Source organism: Malaya genurostris, chromosome 1 (genome assembly GCF_030247185.1).
Source record: "Malaya genurostris strain Urasoe2022 chromosome 1, Malgen_1.1, whole genome shotgun sequence".
Lineage (NCBI taxonomy): Eukaryota > Metazoa > Arthropoda > Insecta > Diptera > Culicidae > Malaya > Malaya genurostris.
In genome coordinates this window covers 153,215,841-153,237,187 of record NC_080570.1, presented here as the reverse complement: position 1 = coordinate 153,237,187, position 21,347 = coordinate 153,215,841, and the positions used below count along the sequence as shown (strand labels likewise).

The 21,347-nt window shown below is 38.7% G+C and overlaps 1 protein-coding gene across 2 annotated transcripts in view; it reads left to right on the top strand.

Annotated features, from left to right (window-relative positions):
• The window catches only part of LOC131426222 (protein single-minded-like), a 51,477-nt gene that overhangs the window by 23,944 nt on the left and 6,186 nt on the right, over positions 1-21,347 (top strand). For both annotated transcript variants that reach the window (XM_058588797.1, XM_058588796.1), the window contains exons 2-3: positions 11,312-11,506; positions 16,453-17,243. In XM_058588797.1, the coding sequence (XP_058444780.1) occupies positions 11,332-11,506; positions 16,453-17,243 (966 nt within the window). In that variant the 5' untranslated portion in view covers positions 11,312-11,331. The remainder of the gene's footprint in view (positions 1-11,311; positions 11,507-16,452; positions 17,244-21,347) is intronic.

Here is a 21,347-nt window from a genome sequence, read left to right as displayed (position 1 = left end):
TTGAACAACTTCGGAAACGTCGACCAACAAGAGTTACATCGGAAACAATTACGTCATGTTCGTGTAACTTCAAAGCAAAACCTTGGTATTACATCCTTTTTATGGAATTTGACATTCTGTAGACTTCATAGCGTACAGAACTACCATCCTGCTGAGACTAAGAATTCCCTCCATCGATTAACTTCCAGTCAAGCAGTTATTTTTGATCGAGTATAGTTAACTTTAACTAAAACAAAAAAATGCAAGAAAATGGTGGTTGTCAAAAAAATGAAGCAGTTTATTGGTTAATATATTACAAGGCTATTTGTACCAACCGTTTTGTACAGCATAAAACCGGGCATTCAATCGAAAGAATCGAATACAATGACTGCGTTCCTGACCAAACATTAACATGGCGGATTAAAAAATCACTACCGAAACGGTTCACCATCGGCTCCAAACACTGAATAATGGAAGGTAGCTTCCTGTTTTTGTGAAATTTTATTATGCTTATCGGTTCGTCAGCACATTTCCCACATTGAGTAGTCCTACGTCTAGATGTTCCCTCTTCAATGTAGCCAGCTAATCTGATCCCTGGTTCCAGATTTCGTGAATAGGAACTATATTTTATGACGCTATTCATTTTTTATTAGAAGTACCATACGAAAGCGAAAAAAAGGAATTGTTCAAATGTATCAAACATCTGACTGGGGAGAAGCCGTAATAAGCCTGTTCCTATTAGCTAATGAACGATAAATGTCCTTGCGTGTACGGGGCGGAGCGGCGAGGATATTATGTGCCAGGCCGGGAATGACGACGGTTGACCTTTGTGCACACGGAATCGCACGCCTTGCTGCATCGTAATGACGGATTGGCGGGGTCTGGGATTTTTAAGGGTGACCAACTGCGACGGGTTCAAGATCATTAGGTTATTGATGTGCGAAACGTACGCCAGATTAAGTCGAAGGTTTGAGTAGATAACGACCTAATTTTGGACTGAGGACTGAGAATTTCCTGCAACCCATTAGTTTTCGCAACTTCTCATAAAAATCAGCTAACCGAACCGATTTATAGGTGACGATTTGTATAACCAATTATCTCCACATATTAACAAGTTATGCTAAGTTAATTCCAAATGAGCGCAGTATTCCTGCAGATCTCCATCATTAGCCTGTCGTTGGACGAGAAACGGAGATTCTCATATCTCATATCGAACGCCGGATGTCGCAAAATTATCGAAAAGAGTGACGTTCAAGCGTGACCCCAACTTCTGGGGTTCAAGCGGAACCCTTTCTCCATTCAAGACTTCGCAAGTAAGCTGGGAATGTCGTCTACAACAGTACATCGAGTTAACAAATTAACAAATTAAACGAGTTAACAAATTAAACAAGTTAACTCCAAATCGTGCGATAAGCAATTCACGTCTGTTGGTCGCGCGAGCAGCTAATGAAGTTTGATTACAGGGTAGGATGATGAAACCTACATTTTAAATTGCCTACTGGAAGAGAGATTTTCAAATAGCTTGAGCTAAAGAAATATCGCCTGGGGCGGTCTGTTCCAATGATTTGATGAGCGACATTGAATCACGACTGGAATCATCAACCAAAAAATTTATGTGGCGCAGCTTCTGGACAAACTTTGTTTTCCTTTCTTTTAGCAGTAGAGGTGCTCTATTCTGTTTTGGCCGGATTTGTTGTCTCTGCATCATGGAATGGTATTCCACGAACAACGTTAGGAAATTATTCCTCCTTCAAAGACGCTAGAGCTATGCCCAATAGAAAAATATTGGGACAAGTGTAAACTCAAGAAGAAACGACAGGCTGTTGTCAGTGAGCTGTAGTTCTAAGATACAATTCTTCTGTTGAGGAAAGATACAAAGGATGTAGTACAAAACTAGGATGGAAAGTGTCAAACTAAAGGTCCGGATAATCGCAATTGCTATGAAGAAAGCATGAGTGAATATTTTTTATATACTCTGTATGAATTGAACTTGGAATGAAGACATGATCCGAATCCTGTTCGATCAATTTTTGGTCAAAACACCCTTTAAGTTTTTAAATACTCACTTTTATTGTCTTTCTTATAAATCGCTTTCTCGGATAGATTTTTTTTCAATGGATAGTCCACTATTTGAGATTTTTTGCACATTTATTCAACACTGAGTTTACTATTGCCCACTAAAAATAAGCTAGTGCCCACAGGTGGGCAGTAGGACCCAGTTTGGGAATAACACGCTCGTTCAATGTTATTCTCAAGTGGACAATTTCTACTCAGTTTCGTTAGTTTAGTTCAAATGTCAAAAATGTAGTAATATTGTTCCTAAATTGACAACAAATTTTACTGAGTCTTGGAAACTTTGTGCAAGAAAATTTTGGAAAACTTGATCGTAGAAGCAAATATCGATTGGATTTCTTACCAAAGCAGGCGGACAAAAAATAAAAGAAAATTGATGAAATCCTTATTGAAATCGATAGAACGATCAATTTAATTTAATGTTTGAAGAAGATTTCATGCAAATGTTGGCCGCGGCTCCGCTTTAGATAGCCCATGCGCAAGGTACAATTTTAGCACACTCTCTCTAGCATATAGGCCTGTATCTCACGAATAAATGCTTTAATATTGACTTCCAGTGCGTCAACCGTTGATGGTTTATCCTTGTAGACATGAGCCTTAACATGGCCCCACTAGAAATAGTTCAAAGGCCGTGAAGCACACGATCTAGGTGGCCAATTGACGGGCCCAAAACGTGAGATAAACTGTTCACCGAAGGCGGCTTTCAAAGTGGTTATTGTTCCGCGTGCCGTGTGCGATGTGGCACCATCTTGTTGAAACTACATATCAGGCATGTCCAATTCTTTTTTTTTGTATAAAAAAATCGTCAATCATCACACGGTAGCGCTCGCCATTCACAGAAACATTCCACCCATCGTCGCCTTTGAAAAAGTACGGTCCGATGATGCCAATGAATCATAATCCACACAAAACAGTACATTTTTTGGGATGCATTGGTAGCTCTTGAAATGCTTTTGGCTGATTTTCTCTCCAGATGCGGCAATTTTTCTTGTTGACGTATTCATTCAATCAGAAATTAGCTTCGTCGCCGAGCACAATTTTTCGATGAAAAGGTGTATTTCTTATTGTCGGCTAAGCATGAGTTTTGATAGTAGAATTCAAAAATTTGCAAGCGTTGCTCGTTCGTAAGTCGACTCATGATTAAATTATAGACCAAACTAAACTAATTTGACAATGACACAAGACACGATTCCCGTGTGATCTGTCAAAAACAGTGTTACCAAAAAGATACCAGTAAAAAATCACCCTTTGAAATTGAAATGTTCATTCTTTGTAATCGCATCACTTAAGAACGGATGGACGGGTTTGCATGAATTTTTTTTTGTTTGATTAGTTTCTACCCCCACCGGGTTCGTACATAAAAAAAATTAGGAAAATTTGCCGGAAAAGTGGGAGAATCTATAAAGTTGTTTTGTATGGGCAATGGAATTTTCCGTTGAAAAAGTCGTCAATGAATGCTAGATCTACGATTGATGTTTGGCGCACAACGAGTTGCATAAGTGTTTAATCGTCGAATAAAAGAATACTAGATCGTAGAAAAAATCTTTAGCGCGCAACGAATAGTTTTGTGTCGAGATTTCACATGCATACTTGATTCATGTTATTTGTCATTTCAAGTCACGTGCTTACTTGGATATCACAATTATTGCCCTGACTATGGCCTTGAAACGGTCAAAAAACGAATCGCAAGCTGCCCGCATGTGACTTGCAGGTATTTTGGCCCACTCGCGGACAATAACTTTTTTCAGCGCCTCGAGACTGGTGTATCTTTTAGTTCGGACTTTGCTCTCCAAAATGGTCCAAAGAGAATAATCCATTGGTTTCGCATCTGGTGAATTCGAGAGCCATTGTGTGGACGTGATGAAGTTCGGAACGTTGTTTTTCAGCCATTCTTGGTTCACTCGAGCTTTGTGAGACGGTGCCGAGTCCTGCTGAAACGTCCATGGTCTGCCACCGAAATGTTTGTCTGCCCACGGCTTCAAAGCAACCTCCAGAATACTTTCCCGATAATATGTCGCATTTACCTTGACGCCAGGCTCGATGAAAACGATTGGAGAGCGCCCATCTGCGGTTACAGCGGCCCAAACTATTATCTGTTGCAGGTGCTGCCTCCTGGTGGCCAATCGATGACTCAAATTCTCGTATGAACGGTCGGTCAAGTAAACCCTATCGTTTTGAGAGTTTACGAATTGCTCAATTGGAAAAATTTTCTCGTCAGAAAATACAATGTTCGGAAATTGACCGCTTTCGGCCAAACGAAGCAACTCCTTCGCTCTCTCAAGTCAAGATTTTTTTTTCGCGTTCACTTTTGGCAAAATGCTTTCTTGCGCTTGTAAACAATACAACTCCGAACTGTCATTTAGCAAATTTCTAGAGAGCTGATGCCCGTGCGTCAGCTGCGCGAGCGGTCTGAAGTTGGTTACACTTCGAGTGCCGGACCCTGTAGGATAAGTAATCAGAAAAATAATGGAGATAAACGTAAACTTCTTAGGGCATATTCAGGAGTGTTCTAGTTCTAGATGCATAATTTATGTCAGTTTAAAAATTTAAATCTAGAAATTATAACAAAATAAACTAGCAGCCCCAGCAGCGTTTTATCTGTTTCAAATATAAAAAATAGAACGGCAATGTATACCAGTTTTAAATTTGACAGTAGAACTGGTCGAATAAATAAAACTAAAACGGATTGCTGGGGATACGTTTGTTTCAGTTTCATTTACATTATAGACCACCCATATGAATCTTGCAGCTGCTGAATTTGCTCTTAGTCGTTTGACAATTCTGCTGTCCTAAAACATAAATTTGAACAAATAATTTTTGGAAGAGACGAAGTTCGACGGGTCAGCTAGTAACTAATATAAATGTTAAACAGTTATTTCAATATTTCTTGATTCTTTAAATGAAATATCAAAAAATATCAAATATTGCAATGACAGCCTCGAAATAACAAGTCCTGATATGATGGTAAAATTTACTGTTACTTTGGCTTTTGTTTACTGTTTACATCCACCAGGGGAAGTTATGTTTAATTAGAGTGTAGTGAAAGTGAAATTCGACCAAGTGATGGACTTCTATTCTAAGAGCATATTAGGAAGGGTTCTAGTTCTGGATGCATAATTTATGTCAGTTTTAAAATCTGGAAATAATAACAAAAAAAAACTGCCAGCCTCTGAGCAAATTCAGCAGCTGCACGATTCATATGGGTGTTCTATAATATAACTGAAACTGAAACAAACTTATCCCCAGCAGGCCGTTTTAGTGTTCGAACAGTTCCACTGTCAAATTATCACAAGAGGAAACCGTTAAAATAACAGCTGCTTGGATAACCTAAAATTCAATTTAAAATTATCCATTTTGATATGCATTCGAAACATCCGACAATAACGATTTAAGGTGAGATTAATTTCGGAGCGTGTAACACAAGTCAACCTGAACAGCAGCTGCAAAGCCGGATGATTATTTGATTATCACAATCTTGTCTGGAATCCAAACTCACACACGTGCCTTTGGTTCAAAACGAACACTGACCTACAAATCGAGTTCTAACTATGCTACCGTCTGTGCCCAACTGCGGCTCCTTCCTTCCTCTCCCACCCGGTCTAGGCCCCAGCTATCAAACGAAACCATTTTACAAACAAATCACCGTACGTGACGCTGAATACCAAATTCTCCAAAAGTCACGACCAGCAAATCTTTCGGTCGTGCATTTTGCGCACACACGGCCACCCGTCGCGCCACCGACGGTTTCTCCGATGGCTCCGTAGGTCTGGGAAATTCGAGAATTTCATTGATAAAATTATTTCCGAGGATTGGATTTTCCAGGCAACGGGTGGCGATTAAGTCTGCCATTGTCCGTGCCGTTCTGACTTCCGGGTGCAAAGAAGTACCATGCCACATTCCATCCGGAATTCATCTTCCGACGTTTGTTTTTCGACACGTACGGACAGCGATCGGGTGTCCTCGTGACAATCGTTTATAGAGGGCTTACAGTGAGTTTAAGGTACTATTAACGGATCGACGGCAAGTACCTTACAACATCATAAATTATGTAAATAGTCGTGGGAACGGACCGTCGGGAGTCTTTTTCGTTTCATTTTCTACTGTTTCGAGTTTGTTTTCTTTTCCCTGGCTAGAAACACCGCCCATAATAATGTTTTTTTCCGTTCTGTCCTTTGCTGCTCGTTCCAATTGCTAGGTACCTTCAATCAATGGCCGGTATAGCAATGGCATTGAATGAATGAGACTACCACAGGTAAAGCCGTGCACCTGAAATCTGACCAATCAGTGATCCTTTTATCACCCACACCAATGGCGATGTCTAGGGGCACTTGTGCAGGACGCACCGGTCTGATCAGTTATCAGGCACAGGTACCGGATCAGTACCGATCGACAAGTCCTTGCAACAAGTGCTCCTTGTACACTTGCAATTCAGCTTGTTTTAGTTTTTAAGATTGTACAGTTCCAGGTGACATCTACTGCAGTGATAGAAAGCTTTAATTTTGTGTTAGTTTTTTAAGATACCAGTGAACAGTTCTCAGTGAAAGATGAAGGTCCTACGAAAGCCACTAACTGATTGCAATCAGAACATATTAGGTAATAGAATGATTTTAGTTATGTTTTTATTTACCTTTCAACCGTAGGCCGTACTGTAAGATTAACTTATGAAAATCGAGATCAAATTTTTTCCTACGGTCCAAACTTGTTTGAAAATTTAATTATATAACTTACGTGTTTTGTTTTGCATCGACACATCGAGCTACAATCCGAAATGCGATCATGCTAAGAGATTGTCAAACGAGAAGATCTTTGTCGATCAAAGTTTCCAATACTTTTTTATATTGCGCCGCTCATCCGTTAAAAAGTTTGGTTTACTTTTCCCCTTAAATTTTAGAGCGATTCGGGAACGTTTTTAATTTGATATGTTGTTCCAGATCAGTGTATAATAGTTTAAACCCAAAATATTATGGTTTTAAGCCACTATATGTGAAATTCAAAGCAGTGCACAGTGAGGAAAATAGGATCAAAAATGGGCGTATTTTTTTTTTTGAGTCATGATACAGCTGACCACAAAGCATTTGTTGTCTTTTGATGAATATTGATTTTTGGTAGAAGAAGATTTGGGGTAAAACCGAATACAGTTATTTGCGGTCGTGAACATATCGAACTTATGAACTTTCTGATCAGTCGAAATAATTTTTTTCAGTGTTCCACAGTTAGGTCTTCGATGTAAAGTCAGAAAAAAGAGAAATTGGGGCAAAACGGGTATGATAGTGAATTTTGCGGCTATTCTAATTAATCGATTCTACGGTAATTTTTGCATAAAAAATACTGAAAATGTTATGGAATTATTGAGTGAAATCGTGCCGTTTTCCCCCATTGTGTAAACTATTTAGGCATAGCTACTTCAAACGAATCTCGAGTGTTTCAAACATTCGTTTGTCAAACTATAAATTTTATTGTCTACTAGACTAATTCATTTCTACTGTGTTTATAACGGTAGCGTATACCAGTTTCAATTTTGAGATTGGATTTTTTTATTTATTGCAAATGCTGTGAATTCTTAGGGCATGTTCAGTAGTGTTCTAGTTCTAGATGCACAATTTATATCAGTTTTTAAAATTCAGATCTGGATATTATAACAAGAAAAACTCAAGCATCAGCAGTTTTTTACTCGTGTTTCTAATATAGAAAATATTGAACGGTAGCGTATGCCAGTTTTATCAGGAATCAGAAATCAGATCAAATTGGCTCAAGTGGCACGTTCCCCTAGTTATTTGGAGATTTGTGCCTGACAGAAAAACTGCTGAAATAAATAAAACTAGAACGGCTTGCTGGGTTCATTCTTATATAAAACTTCTAGCGCTTAAAAATTTGACAGTAACGGCATGTTTAGGAGTGTTCTAGTTCTAGATGCATAATTTATGTTTATTTTTTAAACCCTAATCCTGATATTATAACAACAGATACTGGCAGCCTCAGCAGAGTTTTACTTGTGTTTCAAATATAATAGTAGGTACAATTGAGTCAACTACTGTATACTATCAGATGTACAACTTTGCTTCCGCCGTTTTTTTTTCAAAATTAAAAGCTTTATTGCGAAAAAGTGCTTAAAGATGGATTATTCAAAGTATTGTCCGTCGCTAGCGACAACTTTCTCCCATCTTTCCGGCATCTCCTGTGATGGTTTCACCCGATTTTAAGAGCTCGTAGTAAATCACACCGAGCTGATCCAACCAAATACAAATCGTAAACTTGGCGCCATGAATATTCGGTTTTGCCTTCGACGAAGTAGCATGCCCGGACTTTCCTCATGATTTTAGGATTATCGTATCGAACCCACTTTTCATCACCGGCTACGATTCGATGTAAAAACCCCTTGCGATTTGGTCTTTGAAGCAGTTGCTCACTTATAAATAGACGGCGCTCGATGTCCCTCGGTTTCAACTTGTACGGCACCCAGTTTCCTTCTTTCTGAATCATGTCCAGGGCCTTGAGACGTTTTGAAATGGCTTGCTGGCTCACTCCCAACGATTCGGCAAGCTCTTTTTGGGTTTGGCACGAATCTTCATCAAGCAATGCTTCTAGTTGTTCATCTTTGAAGGTTTTTTCTCTTCCACCACCATGTTTGGCCTCGATATCGAAATCACCATTTATAAAACGTTGAAACCACTCCCGACACGTTCTTTTACTCAGAGCAGCATCACCGTAAGTTTCTTAGAGCATTCGATGCGCCTCAGCTGCTTTTTTTCGAATTTTAACAGGAAAGTAAAACTTCCCGCAAATGGCGAGAATTGGGCACATAAACAGACATTTTCGAGCGTGAATAATACGAAAACAAGAACAACTGTCACCGAAACGGCGATGACAATTCGTTAGACACTGTACAGTGTACACTCTCACTTTAAAGGTATTATCATCTGTGTATTTTGACCAGCCTCAGCCGGTACAGCCACCTATCGGAAAACGGCGGAAGCAAAGTTGTACACCTGATATTTAGCCGTCGTTTAAAAAAGGTACCGAGAATCTTATTCGAAATTCATACACCTTCGATTTTTGTCCCGGGTATGTTCCAGCTCTGGCTGGAAGGATATTAGTGCCAGTAAGATCGTGGAACTAGCCATGCAATGATTATGCACGCTAAGAAACAACTGCGAAGTCTGCTGAAATCGAATGATGAAATTTCACAAAAAGGAACGTAATACCAAGACTTTGCTATTTACGATTTGTGCAGTGTCCTTTCCATTGGTACTAGTGTGAATTTAACGATAAACTCAACTAATTTTTAGCAAAGCTTTATGTCAGTTTAAAAATTTAAATCTGGAAATGCTTTCAAAAAAATCTGGCAACCCCAGCATTTGTTCGTGTGTCAAATATAGAACGAATAAACCGGCAGCGTATACCAGTTTTGAATAGTTATATTATTCATTAGAAACTCTAAGTTGTTTTCAGAAGACCCATGTAAAAATACACTGATTGGTGAATGATATTTTCTCTATTGTTGAGTTTTATTCAATCAATTTTATATCAGCGCAAATGGCAATTGCCATTCGTTACTGATTATTAGGCTCTCTGACAGCTCACTTACAACCACAAATGCAAATGAGATTGGTTTGTTTTCATCAGGAAACGAATGCATTAAACACAGTTCAGACGATCAATCAACTTCGGTCAACGTCCAGATTGGTTTATTAATATTATTTAGCCGAATATTGCTCACGTATCCGACGTTAAAAAGTTCCGTGAACATGACGTAGTGTCCTTTCATATGAATTGCTTACAATTAATGTTGTTGTTCCGTAATCGTTCCATTCAGGTGATAGCCGCTTGTTGCTGCGTGTGAGTCGCTTTTACATATTGCTTTGTTTTCATCAGGAAACGTGTTGGCCACCAATTTCTCAGTAGGGCCACCGTTCATTTTTCACCGGGCATACAAACCTCAATTTGGCCCAACATTTGCAACATTTAAGGTAGCGCTTCGCCGTGGTCAGGTCGAAGCAAGACAACTCACTGCTTCCTCTTGCTTTGTCGCCGAAATTTCACCCTAAATTTCAAATTTCTAAAATACTTACCCGATTCACGAAAAATCAAAAACATACGATTGTAGGTAAATGATTTTACTATGCATTTGGCGAAAAATATCAGTTAGAAAGCTTTTCTTTCGCGAGATTTCGTGCGAGTTTTGTTAAAATTTGGTTTTCTTTTTTCCTTTTCTCGCTATAAACAACTCGCATATGTAGGGATGTGCTACGTTTTCAACAAAGCGTCAAAGCTAGTAGCGATGAAAATCATTACTGATTTCTGGTTCTACTGAAACATGAATAGAAATTATTTTACAAAGTAGTAATACTTACTTACATTTTCTACTCATCTATATTCAACGTTTACGCAGAGAGAACGGACAACGAAAACAAAAGAAATGTTGTTAGCGTCTACCGCATGTAGCATTTTGCACACCCCAATGCATGCGTTGACATTGTGTGCGTGCGAAAGAATAAGGAAAAACTCATTTATTTTTATAACTCGCACGAAATCTTTCGATAAATATGTTTATCAGGCACAATTTATATACGAATCGATAGAAAAATTAATTATCTAGAATCGTATGTTCTTGGAATTTCCGTTTTCTTACCCGTTTTCTCACAATTTTGAGTATAGTGCGTGAAACCCCGGGATAGGCAACGAACTCCCGTAACCACGGCGAAGCGCTACCTTAAGAATAATTACATTTCTGTTTACTTTGTCCAATTGTTATTATATCAATGCGAAATCTCACCCCTCCGAATCGTTCCATACTTTTCGGGCTTATGTAAATAACATGAAATAAAACACAATCAAACTATCTTAACCATTTGACTCGCAACAAAACTTCGGCCACAAAAACGCAGATTTACTGATCACTTCTATTAATGAAATACCCTCATTACCACCACTTAAACCGTCTTTGTCTCGCGGTTCGATCGTTTTTATTAGCGATATTGCCTATACTTCGATAAGCTGATTATTCTGTCGGATAGCCAATTTGCTCGGCAAATAAATTACATTCCCATAAATTTGGCTCAGCGTGTCGAAGTCGAATCCGAAAAATTGGCCTACTGTTTGACAGTCGTATTAATTCGCACTTGTCTCGCGCAGAACAAACGGTTCGATTATTGCCACCACCGAGTAATTATCGAACCCCGCATAAAATTGATTCTACATACGTATAGCTAATCGACCAACACTGCCATCTGGCGCCGTTTTTTTTTTGTTTTTTTTGCAGGCCTTGCCACCCGCTGTGCCATGAAGGAGAAGAGCAAGAATGCGGCCCGGTCCCGACGCGAAAAGGAGAACGCCGAATTCCTCGAACTGGCCAAACTGCTGCCACTGCCGAGTGCCATCACGTCACAGCTAGATAAGGCTTCCATCATTAGGCTAACTACCTCGTACCTGAAAATGCGCCAGGTGTTCCCGGAAGGTAAGTAACAATATCGATAATATAACACTACCAATAACAATGTACTTGGTTTGATCTCGCTGGGTTATTAGATTCGCATAACCCCTCATGAATTTAAATGGGTAAGCATCTTTTGACAGCTATCATTAGTTTGTTTACATAATCGTTCTCAACTGAATCCGTGTGCTAAAGAAAATAAACATATCACCGACGCTTCATTCATTTGTGAAATTTGAGTGTCGAGATGATGAATTTTCAAAATTCACAACTGTTTGACAACCCAGTTTTATTACATTCTGTTGTAGCGAAGAGAAGAATGCGATTGTTTTCCATCTGTCAGAAATTATTTTATGATGAAGAGACTCGTTTCATGCAGGGTAATAAACAAATTTTTAATGTTTTCATCCATTCTTTAAATGTTCCGCATTTTTTTTTCAAAAAAACGGCTGTATTCGTGAAATGAATTCTACCGATGTCGTTTTTCATTGAAAGCGTTGATGTCGTGAACTGAAGTATAATCTTCTGTCAGCGTTTTATCGTCATTTCTGTTCGAGAGTGTAAGATCAAAGCAATCCTTTTGGTTTTGTCGTGCAATCGTGTTGAACATTTTTCGTTTTATTTTTCAGTAATATTGCTTCAACGACCAATTTCAGAATTTGACATATGGAGAGTTATTTGAATTCATTTTTCATTGGGGATAAATCGATAACAAGCAGTATATTGCTGTTCTATGCATAATTGTCCCATTGAATATGGGACAATTATGTGTAGAACGGCAGTATGGTAATTGTAAGACCTCTTGCAGCATGAGAAAATCCTGGAGAAAAGTGTATTTCGATTGATAGTATATTCTCACATTTCTTTTGACAATTGAGAACTAAACGTTTTGATGGAATATAACAGTTCAGTAGTCAAAATAAAAAGTTTTTATTGCACTTTTAGAAACAAATTTATGTACAATTGCAACAGTCTTGTTCGAATGACGAACTTTTCTTGAAAATCTTTTTTTTGAGTTGCCTTGGCGGCCATTTCATCTTTATTTTTTTAAGCTATCCGATTTGCTCGCTAACAATTTTGTTCTATTTATTTTAGTAGCAGCTAGCCAAATAAAAAAAAACAACATTAGTTGTCTTTGATTGATGGTAGAATGCGTTTTCAGACACTCATAGACTTCAATTGTAACGAAAACTTGAGTTTTTTTGCTTTTCCGAGAAAAAGGAGGAACCATTCCCGGGTTTAGGATTTATTTTTAATATTTTTTTTACAGAATCATTTAAAGTTGCCACCTGCACGGGCCTAGAAGTAGCTGCCGGTCATACAAAAAATCTGGCGAGCCGCAGTACGACCGATGACTTTTTAAAATTCTTATCGGTATTCGTGTTATGGCGTAAAGTATCTTATTTTAACCAATATCAAACAACCAAAGAGAAAAACTATCTGAAAAAGCTAGATAATGAGTTGGGATAGCGAAAAATAAAAAAGTTTTTTGTTGCAGATAGGATTCGAACTTGTTCACCTTCTTTAATCCCTGGAACTGTTCCTCCAGTTTTACAATCCTGTGATGTGATTAATGATGATAAATGACTTATGACTTTTCAAACCTTTCAAAAGCAAAGTTAGACATTTTAATAGGCGCATTTTTAATTTTTTGTGTGCAGCTCTTGCAACGCTTCTGGCTGGTCTTCACTCCAGATGCGGTAATTTTGCCTGTTGACGTATCCATTCAACCAGAAATGAACTTCGTCGCTGAACACAATTTTTCGATAATCACTCTCTCTTAACAAAGCATGAATTCTGATAGTAAAATTCAGTAATTTACAAGTGTTGTTCGTTCGTAAATCGTTTCATGATTAAATTATAGACCATACTGAACAAGTTTGACAATGACACAAGATACGATCTGTGAAAAACAGTGTTGCCAAAATGATACCAGCAAAAAATCACCCTTTAGATCCATATCCAAACAATGTGAGAAAAATGAAGTAAAACTAGTATCGTAAAGCCAAATGCAGAATCTTTTTCTCAAAAGGAAATTTTTTGTCGGGTGAACTTTTTGCCTTTCTCTATAGAAAGGTATTAGTGTGTGTGTGTGTGTGTGTGTGTGTGTGTGTGTGTGTGTGTGTGTGTGTGTGTGTGTGTGTGTGTGTGTGTGTGTGTGTGTGTGTGTGTGTGTGTGTGTGTGTGTGTGTGTGTGTGTGTGTGTGTGTGTGTGTGTGTGTGTGTGTGTGTGTGTGTGTGTATGTGTATATGTATGTATGTATGTATGTGTGTGTATGTGTGTGCACTTTTCGAAGATATTTGAACGCGCTCAATTTTCTCAGAGATGGCTGAATCGATTTTAACAAACTTGGGCTCGTTTGAAAGCTACTGTCGGGACATTGATCAAGTTTTTTAGATTAGCATCACTGTTCTCATACAAATAGGCAACGCAAACGTCAAACACTAGTTTGGAAAAATGATGCTGACTGTGTGACATAAACACTGAAGCATGCTGTTGTGAACTACTCGAATCAATCTGAATCAATTGATGTCAAATTTAGTATCCGAATATATTTAATAAAAGTGATAAAATATAGTAATATAGTAATAGTAATAAAATATAATAAAAGTAATAAAAATAGTAATAAAAATTAATAAAAGAAATATATTTTCATGAGACTGTTATGAAAGAAGAGAAAGGCATTATCACAACACTAGGTGGATTAAGAAGGGTTTCTACTGTGAAATCGATAGTTTTTTGTGTGGGTGCTGCAGTACTGAGCTTTCAGTTACCAGGCACGGCATCCCTGGTGAATTTAGAACAGAGATGCCAGCTCTGCACGGTTGTTTACAAATCTGCAGATTTCTAAAATCTCGGTTAATTTTTCAACAGGGCGCATAAACAAGTGACATTTTCTCTTTGTTTACTTTCTCTTCTATTAATTACCAAGCGGTTTTCACGTTTATCACTCAACTCTTTGCATGAAATGTTACCCGAAACTTTCGACTTTCGAACAGAATAGTGATATCAAAGAAAATCATTTTAATCACATCACAATAATCGAAAGAGAGAGTGATTAAAGAGAAACTGTCACTTGCTTATACGCCCTTTTTAAAAATTAACCGAGAAATGAACTTGCACACATTTTTTTTTGTAAACTCTGTTGAAATTGACAGACTTGAAATTGCGGTGGCTCTTCATATTTTGCTCGCTAAATCGATTCCGTGCACCATACTTTATAGAAAACTTATAGTCGAGCTCACAGACCCAATATTTCAAACCTCTGACATAAAATTATTAAGATCACGAGGTTTTATTATGCAAGCGAGTAACTTTCCATGGTTAGAAGAATATAATTTCATATGGAAATTAAATGCAATTTATTTTGAATTCAACCTCATTAAGTTTTACTGAAACGTAAAAAAGCTGAAATGACACCAAACGAAAAAAAAATAAAAGTCTAACGAAAGTAATGATTGTACACTTTGCAATCCCTGTGCAGGCACTCTTCACTTTTCCCGATAATGGGAACAGCTTGTTTACCTTTTATTTTTTCACACCCAATTTTCCTGCCTTCGTGAGCCGGAACCTCTTCGATATTTAAATTTTCATGACATCCTGAGAGCGGATCGAGATTTATATGCAAATATCGTAGACCATAACGACGATGACAGGTCCCGCCGGGTAGCAGCATAATTGAGTTTGTTTGAAGTGAAAAAAATATCTGTAGTAGAAAAATAATCATTTATTTTGCTTCTCAGATTTTTTGTTCTTTTTTTTTGTTCTTTCCAAAGAATGGCTTGAACTATACGCGTTGATCACGATTGTTCAGCTTTGTTCGCCCGTACCTACATTAAGGTACTCAGCATAAACAAAGTGGATACGAACGACGACGACGAATGGGTCCCAAAACCTCCTCACGGACGAAGGAGAGCCGGGCGACAAATTGGAATTCGATCGTATCTGGGTGAATTTTTATGATAATTTCTTTTCAATCCCCTCGTTGACGGAGGCTAGGTTGGCTTGCTTGCATAGTTCTACGAAGTAGGGCGATTGCTCCTATTGCTAACCCACCAGATATTTGTTTACTTCTTGTTCCAAAGGAGGGACCAAATTTTCTTCTAGCTGAAAACGAGACCGGTTACCCTACAAGGTGCTTCTGCTACTGGCCAATTTAGATTCCTTTTTTCGTGGGTGATTTGAAGGCGCACACTGTAAAATGAAAGGAATTTCAATGATAAAAATCTCACTGCTTTATGAGCTCGTTTACGGTCTTTATGATGTTGGGCAAAATTGGGCTTTTATGTGAGGTTATTGTTGTTTTAGAATGATTAAAAAATGTGTTACATGTAGGAAAAACTTCCCCGCAGATGCTATCGCTCTGTGTGGATCTTAAATAAATTTTAAAGTCAATTTTTCAATATAATTTATAGTACATTAGAATTTCGAAAAGATTCGCTTTGTTACCTTGATATCAACACATTATACATGGGATCAAGCCCGGCCCTTCAAATAACAATTACATAAATTCAACCACCGTCAGGCGGAAAAATGCCCGCAAGGGAAAATCGACCCTCCTGTGAACCTTTTTTATTTTTTTGCATCCCCCGGTGAACTCACTGGCGGTGGTGGCGTATGCTTCTTGTTATTCTAGTCTGGTCCTTTTTGAGTGTACGGCTTGCCTACGTCCCGTCGTCGTCACTTCCTTCCTGCTGAGTTCGCTAATAGGGTCCTCGCGCCGTGCTCGGTTCGGTGTATTGCACCCTCAACCGACCGGCAAACAACCTTAACTAACAATAGGGGGAAAAATAATAGGCGCACAAAGTGATAAAAATTATGCTGACAAATAAAAACACATTTTCAAGTGGATCAGACTGCCATGCATTTAATGACGAGGCAAACCGACGACAACGACAACGATGATGATGATGATGATGAATACCACTTAACGCCGAGATTGTTTTCTTTTCTAATTATTCTCTCGCAGGTCTGGGGGACGCTTGGGGTTCGCAGCATGTGCCCAGCAATCCCCGTGATTTGGCCATCAAAGAGCTGGGCTCTCATCTGCTTCAAACGCTGGATGGTTTCATCTTCGTGGTTGCCCCCGACGGCAAGATAATGTACATCTCCGAGACGGCATCGGTGCATCTGGGCCTCAGCCAGGTGGAGCTGACGGGTAACTCGATCTACGAGTACATCCACAACTACGACCAGGATGAGATGACTTCGGTGCTTTCGCTACAGCCAAACATTTTTGCATCTGCAACACCTCCGCCACCACCACCACCACCTGGCCCACCGGCAGCAACGGTAACAGTTCAACTGCTTCCGCAGCATCCAATGGGAAGTTCTCCGCCAGCCCCGCAAGTTGTCAGTCAAGGACAACCGTCGGATTCACCACCACAGAACAACAGCTGTCCTCCTGCTCTATCGCCAAGCATAAGTATTCCTCCACCACCGGTACAGCCTCACCTTGGACCGCCACCTCAGGTACCACCGGGTCTTTCACCTTCCACCGGACAAGTTCCTGCTCCGCATCTCACAGCCAACATCTCCCTGGTACCGAATCCCCATCATCACGGAACATCGACTGCTCCACCTCACCATCATCACCACCACCAGCCAAATCACCACCACCCCCACCATCATCATCATCATCACCACCACTTCAGTCAGCATCAGCAGTCGCAAACAATTGAAATCGAGCGTACGTTCTTCCTGCGGATGAAATGCGTGCTGGCGAAACGGAATGCCGGTCTCACCACTTCCGGCTACAAGGTAAGCTTCCATTGTTTTTCCTACTTTTCACTGCACTGTATGTGATTTACGCCCGCTGGAGTGCGCCTTCCGGTTCAAGTGTTTTGATTCGATTATACAATTTTAGTATGTGCTTTGTGTTCCGTGTTCCGAGTCCCCAGGAATACACCAACCATCGGTTATTGTTTCGCTTGTCTGACAGCAGACAAGTACTTTTGACGCCATTTTGTTGATGTTTCGACTACTGTAACGGAAACGGTAGAGTCGGACCGACAAATGACCATTGGCGTGACTGTGAGTGAGTGCTAGGGGGAATATAAGCCTTCTTTTCCTAGATAGATTTGTTTTGCAATTTGTCATAACAAACATAAGCACGATGTTTTTTGTTCTTCCTTCATCTATTACAATCGATTTCCGAAACAAAAGAAAAGCGAGTTTTCGAGACTGCTTTGTTTGCATTAAGCTAGCTGTGTCGTTTTAGATTCATCTGAACAAAATAGATGACATTTTTTCTAATTGCACAGATAAAAGTTTATTGTGAACTCGCCTCCAATTTCGAGTACACATTTGAAGCAGCAAATTAGGGTGAACAGTTCTTTATTTTTCAATGTAATTTAAAAGTAAAACCACAAACGAATTTCCAGACATGACAGTCACGATCTTTTTTTGGCGCACATCTACGGTCCTCCGTGAAACTGGCACCAATGGTGATAAATTGGTTGCACTGCTGAGTTCCCATCATACATTCCTAATGCAAATGTCAAACCGTGAGAACCGTTTCGATTCGGTAGCTCATTTGTATATATTGAGATTTTATGGCACACTTTGGTTCAAATGATAACAATGCAATTAATCTCGCGCTCCACCAAGCGGTGAGTGCGGTCATTTCAGAAGGTACCGGGAACGAACCACATTTTTCAAAAATATTTATATGCACGTACATGTCTTTATTATTTATCTTTGGTAAAACTAACCGTTATTTATATATACAGTTATATTCATGCGTTCATTATCAGTTCGGAATGAATTCCGAATCAAATCCAAGTGAGCGAAGAATTTTTTGTTCAGAATATCATTTGCAAATCAGTATGAAATCCGAATCAAAGCGGACTCCAGTGCAACAACCGATTTCGAACGAGTTTCAGGTAATCTGTCAGAATTGACCGAGAAAAATCGAATTCGATTTGTTACACAGATAAAAATATTTTGTGAATTTACATTTATTTTCATGCACATATTTGGAGCAGGTAATTGAATGGAAAGTTACATTACAAAACTAAGCGATTTGTAAATATACAGTCTTGTTCAATGAAAAAGTAAATGCATTTCAATGTAATTTTACATCAATCATGGTTTTGAATCAGATTTTCGTTTCAACTGATGTCTGTTTAATAGTACGATTGGTTTACATGTCGTGTAAGTTTCATCTTTTCGTTCTGTGTACCTTCTTCCTCTTCCTCCCCAATTTTGCATGACTTCGTGATGATTTTTAGTTGAATTAGAAGTGAAAATTCGAAGTGATTTTTAGTTGCATTCGAAGTGATTTTTAGTTGAATTCGAAGCGAAAAAAGATTCAGCTGATATCATAAAAAAATTAATGCTTTATTTTCCTTGTAATGTCAAGCCATGTAATTTTCAAATCAAACAGTTTAACATGTTCTTGAATGTAATTTTTCGTGAACTGTGATGCTCCATTTATGTGTAACTTATAAGATGTATAAGAAAACTAATATCTCTGTTTTAATCTGACATCATGTAAACCCATTCGTCTCATTTTCGGTAAAATTTTGAATTGAGAGAGGGACAGGAAAATGCCCGCTGGAGCTGAAATCTACTGTCTCTCTCCAGCAAGCATAACACCTCCTGCATACCGGAGTGTATGCAATCATAATTATTGCGTAATGTACTATTTAAAGACGTGCTCGTGGGCTCATTTAGTTGAATAATGTTTTTCGAAATCTAGCATGGTAGGATGCTCATTTTGAGCGAAACATCGTTTGATTTCCAAAAATTGACGGCAAACTTGTCCGTTTCACACTTCGTCGTTTCCCATGGAGAGCCTGTTTGAGTCTTCTGAATTACCATGACGGATGCAAACGAATTGACTTCGATTTATTATCGGTCCGCCAGGATGTTTGCAAGGCAGTTTTTGTAATAGATTCTTCTTTGATCACGAATCGATTGCACTGAGCTTTTACAGCTGTTACAATTCATCGCCGTAATCTTCGCACCGATTATTTTTTTCGTATTCTTCGCGCTAGAACTAATTACGGATTCAATAAACCCTTCACCAGAATGTGCCGCGTGTTCAATCATTGTTCCAGTACTTGTGACTTTCATCTATCACGTAATGTTTTCAAGAAACTGTTTCTTAAATTGCTGTCAAATTAGATTCATTTCAGTCTAATCAGTATTCACATAATTTTAGTCTGATTAGTATTAATAATAATGTTGAATTAAGTATAAGAAAAATGTATTATTTGGATGACTGTAATCTGTTGATGCAAAAGATGAGGAGGTTTTATGCCTGTTGGAAACCAACTTCGACAGAAACGAACTTCAGTGCACAATGAACTAAGATCGGCTCAGATCGGCCTTTCTCTTCAGCTCCCGCCATGATTTTTCAAATGAATTTGCCCGTATCCAACGTATTGAAACAATCTAACGCAAATTTGTCCGTTTCGCACTTCGTCGTTTCCCATGGAGAACCTGTTTGAGTCTTCCGAATTACCATGACGGAGGCACACTAATTAACTTCGATTTATTATCGATCCGCCACGATGTTTGCAAGTCAGTTTTTGTAACAGATCTTCTTTGATCACGAATCGATTGCACTGAGCTTTTACAGCTGTTACAATTCATCGCCGCAACCTTCGCATCTATTCTTTTTTCGTATGCTCCGCGCTAGAACTAATTACGGACTCAATGAACCCTTTACCAGAATGTACCGCGTGTTCAATCAGTGTTCCAGTACTTGTGACTTTCATCTATTACGTAATGCTTTCAAGAAACTGTTTCTTAAATTGCTGTCTAATTAGATTCATTTCAGTCTAATCAGTATTCACATAATTTTAGTCTGATTAGTATTAATAATAATGTTGAATTAAGTATAAGAAAAATGTATTATTTGGATGACTGTAATCTGTTGATGCAAAAGATGAGGAGGTTTTATACCTGTTGGAAACCAACTTCGACAGAAACGAACTTCAGTGCACAATGAACTAAAATCGGCTCAGATCGGCCTTTCTCTTCAGCTCCCGCCATGATTTTTCAAATGAATTTGCCTGTATCCAACGTATTGAAACAATCTAACGCAAACTTGTCCGTTTCGCACTTCGTCGTTTCCCATTGAGAACCTGTTTGAGTCTTCCGAATTACCATGACGGATGCAAACGAATTGACTTCGATTTATTATCGGTCCGCCACGATGTTTACAAGGCAGTTTTTGTAACAGATTCTTCTTTTCCCTGCTCCTCAATAAACAAATTGAACTAACAAAAGCGGTTACAAGCAGACGTTTTCAATTGCCTTTATTGCTCGTTGGTCAACATCATTGCGAAGTAATAGTGTCAAATAGGGAGTGAAATAATGATCGAATTATTTATGCTGTTATCTCACAGAATTTTCGGAATCGGTTGTTGCATCTGATTCGGAATACATTTGGAAATTATACTGTTTTCCGAATCTAATTCCAGACGTGTAAAAGTGCTCTTACACGTGACAATATTATCGTCAACACATGAATCGGGTTGATGAAAATATTGTCAACAAATCAAAACTGCTCATCAATCTAACAATACTTTCTCCTGAGAGGAAACTATTTAGTATGTGCCATGAATTCTTCTCTCAATAGCGGTCCTACCACGAGACAATGTTCTTGTAAATACTCGTGATTTTGACAATACTATTGATAGTGTGATGAAACACGGCCATTCGCATCTAAATGGAATTGGTGTATTCATGAAGGATTGACAATACTTTGGATTGTCTCGTGTAGGGGCCCCTTCGAATGGGTATGAGATTTTGTAGTTTTCAGATCTACGATTTTTCTTACCGCTTTCTGGTTGTAGGACCACTGGTGTCTTACGTTAAACTAAGTTGCCTTGCGAGCATGGAAGCAGTGCT